The 11,746-nt window shown below is 51.1% G+C and overlaps 1 protein-coding gene across 4 annotated transcripts in view; it reads right to left on the bottom strand.

Annotated features, from left to right (window-relative positions):
• Positions 1 to 461: 461 nt before the first annotated feature.
• NGEF (neuronal guanine nucleotide exchange factor) overlaps positions 462 to 11,746 on the bottom strand; it is a 47,597-nt gene continuing 36,312 nt past the window's right edge. For all 4 annotated transcript variants that reach the window (XM_059479500.1, XM_059479501.1, XM_059479503.1 and 1 more), the window contains 6 exons: positions 9,743 to 9,832; positions 7,979 to 8,142; positions 6,827 to 6,982; positions 4,269 to 4,348; positions 3,724 to 3,828; positions 462 to 3,100 (listed from right to left, as the gene is read on the bottom strand). In XM_059479500.1, the coding sequence (XP_059335483.1) occupies positions 2,928 to 3,100; positions 3,724 to 3,828; positions 4,269 to 4,348; positions 6,827 to 6,982; positions 7,979 to 8,142; positions 9,743 to 9,832 (768 nt within the window). In that variant the 3' untranslated portion in view covers positions 462 to 2,927. The remainder of the gene's footprint in view (positions 3,101 to 3,723; positions 3,829 to 4,268; positions 4,349 to 6,826; positions 6,983 to 7,978; positions 8,143 to 9,742; positions 9,833 to 11,746) is intronic.

Below are 11,746 nucleotides of genomic sequence, written 5' to 3'. Positions count from 1 at the left end.
ATAAAACATTTTTCTGTTACAAAACCAGCCTGTCTGCAGCCCTTGGCTGCTCCTGAACTGTCTGCCTGGGGCCCTGGGAGAAATGGTGCCAAGGATAAAGCACTGCAGGCCCTGTGCTGGGCAGCCATGCATCGAGTGCTCATTGCCCTTGGTGTGTGTGTTATCTCCTGGGTGGCACAGATCTGGCAGGGCCTGTCAACCCCACTCAGGAGGAACCTGTGGCAGAGTGTGGCTTTGAGCAGGGAGCTCAAAAGAATCTTTCTGGGTCTAGTCTGGGTGATGGTAACAGTGTTGGGCATCACCCTGCACAGCTTTCCTAGGAAAGGGTTGTTCATGGGTGTAAGCCACCCCAAGTTCATGTGCAACCCCATTCTGACCCACTGCATTTGGGCCAGTTGCACCAGAGGGGACAGGGGAGGAGACCAGTGATGAGCCTGGGGGAGGAAGGACACACACAAGTGTTTTGGCACTGGCTTGCTCAGCTACATTTTATCACACGGAAAAACCAGACAACAAGAAGTTCCCCTCAGTTCACTGAGGCAGCCTGGCAAGGGCTGGGGGGCTCCAGCCTGTGCTTGTGGGCCCCAGGCCTGGCCTGTACAACACTGGAGATCACTGAGATGGAGGCGTGCAGGGCTGGGTCTGAGGAAATAACACTGGATGCCATTCAGTGGAAATGGCACAGCCTGTGCCTGGGGTCCAGAGTCCTGTGGAATCGCAGCAGAGCAGGAGGGGCTGGAGCAATCCCAGGGCTTGGTGGTGAGGGATGGATGGCACAGCAGCACTGAGCCCCTCTCCCTGGAGCAGTGCAGTGAGGAGCTGGAATCCTGGCTATAGCCAGCTGGTGAAACATCCAATGGGCAAGAGAGCATTTCTGTGCTGTGAGTAACATGCCAGGTAGGCACATGGGGCTGTAGGCCTGGGGCTGGGCTGCCTGGGCCACAAAGGTGGATGCTGTGGGATGTGGTGATTTCTCAGGTAATTTTAAGGAATTCCTAGAGCTGGAGCTCCTCTGAGGTTTGCACTAGTGAATTTGTGGCTGTTGCAAGGTTTGAATCCTGAGCTGGAGGTTTGGTTGACTCAGAAAGATGACTGTGGGGTGCTGCTGGAGGGACCTGGCTTGGGGTGTCCCCATTAAATCGGCTCAATGCAGCAGACTGGAGGCTGCAAGTCTTCCTGGCCCAGCCCTGAGGCTGGGCAGTGACTGGTGACTGGGAACCACAGGCTGGTATGAACTTCCCACAGGTGGCCAAGGCAGCACAGCCCTGCTGGCTGTTGGCACATGCTAATGTGGTGCAACGGATCTGGGCCTGAGTGAAGAATGCCTTCTTTCCCCTTCGCTGCTGTGGCTTCCACCACTTTGGTCCTGGGTGCTGGCTCTGGGCTGGCTGGCCCAAGACTGTGGTGTCAGCAGGGACAGCCCTGGAATCCATCTCAGCTGTGTTCAGCCTCCAACTGCACACACCATGTTGTCCAAAGAGCAGTTCTGTAGCCTCCCTTCACAGCTTCCAAGCATCCTGCTTTCTCCCCACGTTCCTGTTGGCCTGGCTGTGCTCCTCCTGTCCATGCCCGTGGTCCCTGTGTGGCTCTGTTGGCAGCTGCTCTCCGTCCCCTCTCTAAGTACAACTGTGGCACAGCCAAAGCATCAGTCAGCACAGGCTACAATGCCTGGAAGACAATCCTTTGTCATGTTACAGAAAGGTGCCAAATAATTCATTCCCTAATGGATGCTGGCCACAACTTGGGCCCAGCTTGTGGCTGAGAGGCTCTCAGCCACATGTGGAACCGTTGAACAAGGGGTGGCTGCTGTGGGTCTGTCCCCCACGCTGCTCTCAGTGCTGTGCCCAGGGCTTCATGTGTTGCTCAGTGCCACAGCTGGAAGGAGTGATGAGCTGGCTCTGCTGGCCACAAGACTTGCATATATACATGGAGGTGAGCCTGTACAGGGAGGCTGTGGGGGTGGGTTACAAGCATGCAGGCAGCAGTTGCTGGGCCTCCCAGAGCATGTAGGACAGCAGCTCCCAGCTAAGGTCACTCACCTGCTGTGGGGCTGCTGGTGTTTGTGTGGTGGGCGAGCTGCTACTGGCACAGCCACCCCTGCTGTGGCCTCAGCAGCAGAGCGTAGCAAAGACCACAAGTGCACGATCAACCAGGAAAGGACATGATGCTGGGGTTCTGCAGTGGCCCTGCAGAAGGAGGGAGGCTGTGGTAGAGGGGGCTGAGCCATGGGACAGTGTCCAGATGTGCTTTGAGGTTGTCAGGCAGGCAAAGACGTGGGTTAGGGCTTGCAAGGCTGGGCTGCTGCTGGAGAAGAGCTGAGTGTGGAGCACTGCAGAGCATTTGACTGGAAGCAGATTGAAGGTCTGCCTGTGGGAATGAGCCCAGCAGCTTCACAGCAGGACTAGGGCAGTAGAGTTCCTGAGGCTCATCCCAGCCAGTTGTCAGTGAGCTCTGAGATAGTTGAGACTGCTGCTTGACCGCAGTTCTGCCCCTGTGAGATGCTGGGTTCAGAGCGCTCCAGACTTAGAAGGTAGCAATGAGCTGTTAATGCTTAAACCGGGTGATATCAATTGCTCCTGTTTGTGGCCACTGCCCCTCCCAAGCAGCCTGAGCCAGCCCAAGCCAGCACATGTGGCTCACTTGGCCAGCACCTGGTGGCCTTCGGGCAGTGTCCGCTGAGCTCATGCTCTTTGGGGCTTTACAGAACACTTGGAAAAGGGTTATTTACAGTTTAAAGCGCTGATCTCCAGGAAAGGACCAGTGCTTCCAGAGGGCCTAGGAATGACAGTCTGTTTGTTCATGGGTCTGTGTGCCTCGTCCTGTGCACCAGGTCCCCCACAATGTCCCACAGCTGCCACCTCCTCCCAGCTGGCAGCCTCTGTCTTCTGTCTCTCTGAGGAAATCCAGATGCTTGGGGATGCCGGTGGTCACTGGCGGTTTCTGCTGCCCAGTTTTCTTCTCTGACTGTCATCTGACTTGTGCACCCGGAAACATTCCTTCAGGTTCTGGGCTCGGATTTTGGGGTTCAGGATCTCCTCCCCCATAGAACTGGGGAACCAGCCCCTCTCCTGGTCATGAAGACGTTCCCCAAATATCCAGCCTGAGTATAGACAGACACAGGCGTAAGTGAGGAAGGACTGGGCCTTGCTCCTGCACTGGGACAGCTGTGCTGGAAAGAGCCATTGGAGCTGGCAGAGCTTTCTACTCAAAACCTGTGCTGGAGCACACCCAGGTTGTCCATCCTGCAAGGAGGCCATCTCACCTGAGCAGTATCATGTGAGGACAACTGGCTCAAAGGATGCCAGCAGAAAGCAGGAACTGCTGCCACCAAGTGCCCTCAGCTGTCGCTGGAGCCACAGGAGTGGTCCCCAGCAGACATCCAATGTGACTGAGACCACCAGCTACAAGAGTACCCAAGAGAGCAGGACCACGTGGCTGTGAAGCATCATGAAGGTAAGAATAGCACTGGCTTCTATCTGAAGTGGCTGTGCTAGCTCTACCATGGCCCATAGCTGGTGCTGGGAGGCTGTGCCAGTGTTGTCACAACTTAGGCAACCTGGATTGGCTATTAGGAGAAGGCAGTAACTTTCCTTCTCTGGCTGTGATGCTGATGCCAGAGCCTCTCCCTGGCTGGAGGGAGAAACTCACAACTACGTGCCTGCAGCAAAGCCCATCCTCCCACAGTGACTCCCAGCCCATCCCCATCCCATCCCGTCCCCATACCATCATCTGTCTTGTCCAGGATGTTGAGAACATCAGCCAGTTCTAAGGAGAGCTCATCAGGCTGCTGGGCCACGTATGGGTGGACACACTGGATCTGTGGGCAGTCTGCCAAGAGACAGGGCAAGAGTGAGGGATGGACTGGGATGGAGCCCCTTGAAGAACAGCACAGATTGGGTGGCTGTAGCCCCATGAGCTCTGCACATGGTGCCTCTGATCTTGTAAGGGCCTCTGGGGAAGCCAGGGAGTGCCCCAGCCAAAGGTAGCGGGGAAGCAACTCTTGGGAAGGGACAGGGTTCATGTCACCACCACCATGCTAGCCATGGGCAGCCTGGAAGGGAGGAAAGTGCTGGTGTAGCCCAGCCCAGGTTGGAGGGGTTGAGGTCAGGGCCAGGCCCAGGACAAGCCAGAGACAAAAGGAAGGGAGCTCAGGGAGAGGGTTCAGCTTTGGCATAGGTCCCAGGTATGTGGCTGCACTGAGATCAGGCAGAATAAGGTGTCCTGGGGTAGGGGTGAAGAGCTCCCAGCTCCCATGCTGTGTCTCTTACCAACAAGTCTGGATGTAAATGAAACAAATTTGGTTCTCCGGTTTGGGGCTAGTGAAATCATCCAGCGCTTCATTTCACTCCTGGATAGGGGAGACAAACCAAAGCTGTGAACATGCAAGAGTTGTAAGGGCCCTAGTTTTCCTGCCCAGCCAGTTCTGGACTTCATGTTCCTCCTCCCAGCCTTTTCCTGCCTGCCCCTCCAGGGTCCTGGGTGCAGTGGTGATGCTGAGCCCCACTGCTGCACACCCTGGTTGGGATGTCACACGTGACACACTGCTCTGGGCCCTGCTGCACAGCCCTGGCTGTCCCCCACAGGCAGCACGGTCCCTCTCTGGGGAGGGTCCCTCTCTGAGGAGGGTCCCCCTCTGCTGGCATTGCTGTCAAGAGCCAGCAGCCAGGTGGGGGCCTGGCACTCTCTGAGAAATAGCAAGCAAAGGCAGCTCCTGGCTGGACTGCTCAACAGGAGCAGTTTTTCTGGGAGATAAGCAGTTACTGGAACCATTTATTCCCACAACTGCTGTGTAGGAACATTTAAAGAGCAGAGCTGATTAATTCCCTTGCAGAAGAGCACTGCAGCACACCAAAGGTACCACTTGCTTGGCAACAAGACCTTGTTGGAGCCTGAAGTAAACAGCATGCTGCAAAATCTGGACCTGCAGTTGGGAGGGTGAAGATCTCACAAATGCTGGAGAAGACCCAGGCTTGGCTCCCCTCAGGCTTCCCTCAGCCTCATGAGGAAATGGGGCAGTTCACATTCACAGGCTCCAGCTCCTGCCTGGAGGAGCAGCTGTGCTTCCATCTGAGAGTTTTCTACCTTCTCAGGTGGTTTTAAAGCCTGAGCTTGACACACATGAAAAGCCATGGGAGTGCCTTCAGGAAGGAGAGGGGCCTAAAAGGGGGATGCAAAGGACAAGTGCTGGCAGGTTGATCTGTAGGGTTGGGAATACTTTATACTTCAGGTATGAAGAACAATGCCAAGGACCAGTGGAAGCACCTGCAGGTCACATCACATGAAGATGTGGGACAAGGGCCTTGGTCCCAGAGGAGCTATAACATGTAGAGGTCAAACCCAGAGTCCTGCCATGCTTGTGGCCCTGTCTGCATGCTGGGCCTGCACACAGATCCTTACAGGGCTTCATGGATCTGCCCACAGTGCCCAGCTCCTCTCAGCCTGCAAGGAGCCCACCCACACTGCAGTTCTATCGGTGCAACTGGTTGTGTCCAAATAAAGTGTCAGCTCCTGGCAGAGCCCACCCAGGGCATGAGGTGCAAGTTGCTACTGAGCAGCATTGTTGCAAGAGCTGCAAGAGCTGTAGAAGAGATGCAGAAGTCTCCCACTTATCTCTTCTAACTGTTTAGTTTTCCAGTCTGTGCCCAGTACTATCTCCATCATTCCTGCATCTCTGAAACAGCAGCCTTCAGCAGTTGGTATGTCACATTTCAGTGCTCAAGACCTGTTGGCAAGCCATGTTCTGGATCACATACCTGCTGTGGCCACCTAGAAGATGGGACAGGATGCAGAGCATGGACCTGAGACTGCCTCCCCTGAGCTGAGCAAATCCTGGCCTGGTTTATCATTTGCTGCACAGCCAAGCCTCACAGACGTCACACGTGCGCTTGCCCTGCATAGTGTGAGTGACATCTCTATTTTCAGTGCAGCAGAGCTGCAGCCATATGTCTGGGGAGAAGGTGCAACTGCTCACTGTGCTGGGGGCTCGTTATCCTGGTGCTGATGCTGTGGTGGTGGTGAGGGGCAGTCAGGGTGCAACCCTGGTGTTCATTTAGGAATATGGATGATGAACAGCAGCCTGCTGACGGCAGACAACATCAACCTGGGGATGTGCATTGTCCCTAGGAGCTGTTTAGCTGGTGGCTAGAAAATGTGGGCCTGGTAAAGCTTGGGTCAGTGAGAAAGCCATGCCCTGTGCTCCAAAACAACTGGGTCAGTGCTAGTACAGCTGAATCATTTGCCCAGCCTGAGCTTGTTGGAGCCTGAAGTGAAAAATCAGTGAGCCAGAAAATCTGTATCCCGGGAGACAAGGAGGCCCTGAGCTGCAGAAGGGCTGCACAAGACTGGCACTGGCTGTGGAGACACAGAGGAAGTAGCCTTTTCTCCCACCTTCACCCACTAACAGGAGACACTTTATTCCACATGGCCATGATTCTTGTGAGTCAGTGGAGCCTCTGGAGTGTGTGAGTGTATATCCTGCTTGGTTTTACTTTCTGAACATGCTGCAGTCTATAAATCAGCTGGGGCCTGGTGCCTGGGCTGATTTCTGATCTCTCTGTCCCAGAACAGGGACTGCCTGTCTGTCCACCGCCCCAGAGGCCTCCAATACACCGTACAGGAGAGAAACCTGCCTAGGTGACCAGTAGCCTTGGGGCTTTCAGTAGCCTCAGGGGAGTTATGCTGGGCAGAGAGGTTGGTAGGGCCAGCTCAGCTGCAGCAGTGGGATCCCCCCCTGCCCATCCCTGGAAAGCCTGGACATCTGGTCCCCATGAAGGCAGGATGTAGGGAGAGAGCACTGCTGAGTGATAGCAGGGTGACTGGTACTCACTGGGATGATGCCTTCAGCATGTAGCTGGCCTCCCGGTCATCTGCATTCTCTAGCAGCCTCAAGATGAAGACATTGGCCAAACTCTGCCCCTGATCTTCTAACTCCTCCACCCGAAGAAGCCCTCGGGGAGCAGAGTCAAACACTTGGTACTTGTCCCTGGGAGAGGTAAGAGAAATTAGGAAAAACTGTGGTTATTGCAGGAGACTTTGAGTTCAGCCACCCAGAATTGTACTGCGGACACAGACCAGGAATTGCTGCATGGAGGAGAAAAGGTGTCCTGCTGTGGGATGGGATAAGCGTGTGGCTATAAAAACCCACTGCAAAGCAAGGAACCCTCTCTGTACTCTGCCCTGGGCAGCCCTCATGGCCTGGAACAAGTTGCTTTCTCTGTCTAAGCTCCCCACGTCCAAAACACAGATGGCGCTCCCTCAAAGGGGATTGTGAGGCTTAATTCATTCCTATTTATGAAGTGCCTCTGTGTTTTCTGGATACAAGTTGCCACAGAAGCAAAACATTTCCCAGCGTACAGACACCGCGGCGACACGTTCATTAGGAACAGTGGAGGGGCAAGATGCTCCCTACCAGTGGGTCTAATCATGCCACAAAGGGCGTGCTGTTCTCTGCTGCTGTGTTTCACCAGTGTCTGCTTGCACAAGACAGTCCTCAGCACAACAACATCCTCCTCAGGCAGGTTACACCACGTCAAATAGAAGCACTGGCCTCAGGTCAAAATTTATACCCCTCCCTGCTACTCTGACTTTCTAGTCGGCTTTTTTAGAGTTGTAACTGACTAAATCTGAGCTGTTCTTCAGGAAGCGATGAGTCAAAAATCACTTCTTGACAGTGTAACTCACCAGCCAATGTAACTCACTTCCACCCTGCAGAAACTGCTGGATGCATAGTCACCCTGCTGCCCTGGGATCTGTTTAACTCCTGTTGGCCATGAATTTTTAGCTGGAGAGAGCTGTGCCACCCATGAAGAGTCAGCTGTGCTCAAAGGTATGGTGACTACTGGAGGGAGGTGTACGTGTCAGGCCAAGGGATGTGCCTGTGCCTGAGGGACAGGATGGGGTCACAGCATGACAGGTTGGATAAAACTGGGGCAATAGAACTAATGAAGTATCCTGTGTACCACCTGAATTTTGCACTCACCCTGGAATTTGCCGGCAAATCACCAGCAGATCGTTGAAAAGGAACAGATAGATTTCTCTGAAGAGTTTCTTGGTGCGAAGAGTTCGTGACGTCTTTGGACCATTCATTTGCTGCAGTTCCCCCTGCTTCAGCAGCCAGCGGGAGTGAGAGATGATGGGTACAGACTAGAAGGGAGGAAAAGATGGCAAAGTTTAGGAAAGCAGCCAAACCCCATGGATTCAAGTAGTTATGATGCTGAAAGCACCAAGAGATGCAAAAGGAAGGGTGGTGAACTCCCATCACCACAACTTGCACTGCAGAGGCTGGAGCAGAGCTGCAAGGAGAGGGCAGTGTGCTCTGCCATCCACACAGCCCAGCAGTGTGACAGAGGTTGGATAGGGGTACAGTAGGAGCCCAGGGATGGACAGATATTTAAGGATGGCAATGCTAGAGTGCCAAGTACTGGAATGAAACAACAGCCTATGCCCTGATCTCTCTCTGAGAGATCCTGTCACATGGGCTGAACTTTCCTCAACAGTAAGGCTGACTTTTAAAACCACAGATTTGGCCTTTTGGCTACAAAAAACCAAGGTTAAACAGGTTTCCTCTGGTTGGGTCTGTCTCTGTCAGGTGGAGATACCGTTCATGCACCTATCACAGCATTTCTGCTGGAGTTTCAACACATATTGTGCTAAAACCAAGAAGCCCAGAACAAAGCACATCTTGCACTAGAAGAATACCACACTTCCAAATGACTGAAATATTGAAAAATACCTGTATAACTGTCACTCTTTCTACTTTCACTCCCAGTGCTCATCACATGCATGGTGGTACAATCTATCTTTTCAACTCCTTGCACTCTTCTTCCCAGAAGAGCCCTACCCATGCCAGGTCCCAAGGCAGATCTGCTCCAGAGATGAACCAGCTCCTGCCTGTCATTACAGCCTCAGCTCTACAGCAGGTGAAGACAACTGTGTAGCCTCCCTCATCTACTACTGTCCTGTGGACTGTGGTCTAGCCCTGACACACTGGTAAAGTGCTCTATAAAAACCAATTTTTTTCGTTTTCGTTGTTCATATACATAAAAAGATTGCTTGGAAGCTGAATATGATCCTTACAGTTTGTGGAGCAGACAGACCTGAGAAGCTTCTCTATAGCATTTAAGAAAAGAACTGACAACTTTATATTCAGCACTGGAATTGAATGGTATATATCTGAGATATATATATATATTATTGTGCTTTTATATATATAAAACTATGTAGTTAGATATACCACCTGGTATATATAACTGAGATCTGATCAGATATCCCTAAATATTGATGTAGTAATTCCCTCAGTGGAGCTGAAACAGATCAGCAGCAGGTATTTAGAGACTGTACACAATGCATAAATACAGAAATTAATCAAAATGGTGGGGCAGTCTTTGTCTGGGTATTTTTCAGTTTTAAAGTGTTTTGCTTTGCAGCTTTCATCGACCTTTAACATATTTTGTATGTAAAATAACAGCTGAAAGCTGACCTGCATTTTGAAGGGAGGTGAGAGGGAAGAGCCAGACCTGAGTGCTGGAGCAGGAGCACAGTGCACAGGAGAGGTGATGCCAACGTGTCCCACCTGTGTACGTGCACGTCACACCGGCCTTGTTGCTGCCCCAGCCTCTGCAGCAGGTGTGCACTGAGCACACACAGAGGTGCTGTGCCTGCAGCAGCCCCTTTGGACAGGACCCTTTGGAGGCTGTCTGCAAAGTGCAGACAGTGAACAAAAGTGTCCAGCCTGTGCTTATACCTTGATCTTGAATTCTAGTTTCTTCTGGATGCTGATCATCTGCTCTGTTCGGCTCATCTTCCGGACACCTTCATTACATGCTTTCACCACCTGGGAAGAGAGAGGACAAGGTTTGTCTCTGCTGGCCTTAAGCAGCTAAGTGATGATGGACAGCATGAAAAGGCTTGACCACAATCAGGTAAGTGCCCTTCTGTAACAGGAATTGACAAAGCCAAGTTCTTTAATCAGCACTGTGGGTGCATGTAAAAGAGAAGGGGGAAAAAAACCCCAAAATCTGAGCAACCAAAAAGCTCCCAAACATCCAGAAGGTGTTACAGGTGGAAACTGACTGTCAGAGGACATATTAGGTGGCTACATTCAGTTACTGAACCAGACAGTACAAAACAGTGCTTCTGGTTGCACAGCAAAATGAACAGCTTGTTTTCCAGAATCTGACACATCATATATCTCATTTTCCCTGTTCCCAACACTTGGAATGAGGTACATTTGCAGTATCATCTTCAAGGAGAGAATGAAGCCAAACATCTTTTTTTCAAGAATGCAGATGCTGTAGTTCTGCCAAGCAGCACTAGATGCCAGGGCTATGAAATGTCCTAGGGAAAGAGACATTCATCATACAGAGCCCAGCTGTGTTCTGAGTACAAACTTTTAACTGAAAAACCACAACCAACGTGCAAGCACTATGCTGTTACAGGGACCTTAACCTAGATCCCACTGCCTGTTTCATAAGGAGCAACTCTCTTGAGAACTGGCTAGGTAGAAAAATTACATTGGAGAACAAGCTCCACTTTGTTCTCTGTTTCTGCTACTTAAAATCTAACAGAATATCAGTAACTGAAACTGTGATCATCTCTTGCCTCTCAAATAGAAAGAGAGAAAACAAACATACAGAAAAAGTAAGCATGAGATGGTCTCTGTTGTGTGCCTGTACCTAGCTGGATATTAGGTATCAGCTTAAACACTTACAGATAAGTGTTTAACTGTGCAAAAGAATTAGTAAACTGATCATGTGAGTCATTGATGACTGAATACAAACCCAGCATTTTTCCATCAGCGGCTATAGTCATCTGCATGCTACAGGAACAGTCTTCCTCAGGCTACTGACTAATGGAAAAATAATTGGCTACCAGATGTGTCAAGAGGGATTCTGCAAATACTAACTCAATGCAGAACATCCTTAATTTATAAAGTCCCTGTCTTTATCCCTAGTGATCTCCAAGCATACAGTTCCTATACTGGTTCAGGGCAAATCCAAGAGGCTGTTCTGTTCTAGTGCTTCAGTCAGAGACTGCAGGCCCATCCTAAGGCTGATGTTCTAGCAGAGTTTTCAACTTCAAATACTTGTGTTGAACTGCAAGACTCAGGAGATGTTCCAAGCTTCTGATGGTGAAGGGTTCAAACACTGTCCCAGCCCATGTAGCTGCCAGCTATGTCTAGACCATTCAGAAATGGAATTATCCTGTCAAACCATATCAGGAACATCCCAGATGGGAAACATCCTACTGCCTTCATGGGGTTTTGTACCCATCAGTAACTAGCACAACTGAACACCACACCTACCTACCAGCTTCAGGGAAGAGGGCTAAAAGCTGGCTTGTGTACTTCATTAGGAAGCTGTTATTCTAGGTCAGAAGAAAAAGTGTGCTGTGTCGGAGGAGCCTGACACAGTTGTACTGTGCACACACCTCTCAGTCAGATCCATCACCTTCAGGTGTCTGAAAACCCTTTTGTGTTCTTGGAGACATAAAGGAAAACATTCTCTGCCCTTTCCTATGGCAGAAACAGACATCTATTGTTAGCAAGGGATTCGCTGTCACTGACATCTATGTGCAAGTAGACGAGTCCATCCTTCAGACTTTAGGAAATAACCTCTTGAAACACAGTGACAGAATTCAAAGAAACTGCTCCCAGACAGAATGTAGTCTGCAGGTGATTTTTACAGGGGGATGTGTGTGTGTGAAATGAGCATGGTGATTAATCTTAATGGCCCTCCATTAACTAATT

This window comes from Ammospiza nelsoni, chromosome 10, assembly GCF_027579445.1.
Source record: "Ammospiza nelsoni isolate bAmmNel1 chromosome 10, bAmmNel1.pri, whole genome shotgun sequence".
NCBI classification, from domain to species: domain Eukaryota; kingdom Metazoa; phylum Chordata; class Aves; order Passeriformes; family Passerellidae; genus Ammospiza; species Ammospiza nelsoni.
This window is presented reverse-complemented; position numbering and strand designations above follow the sequence as displayed.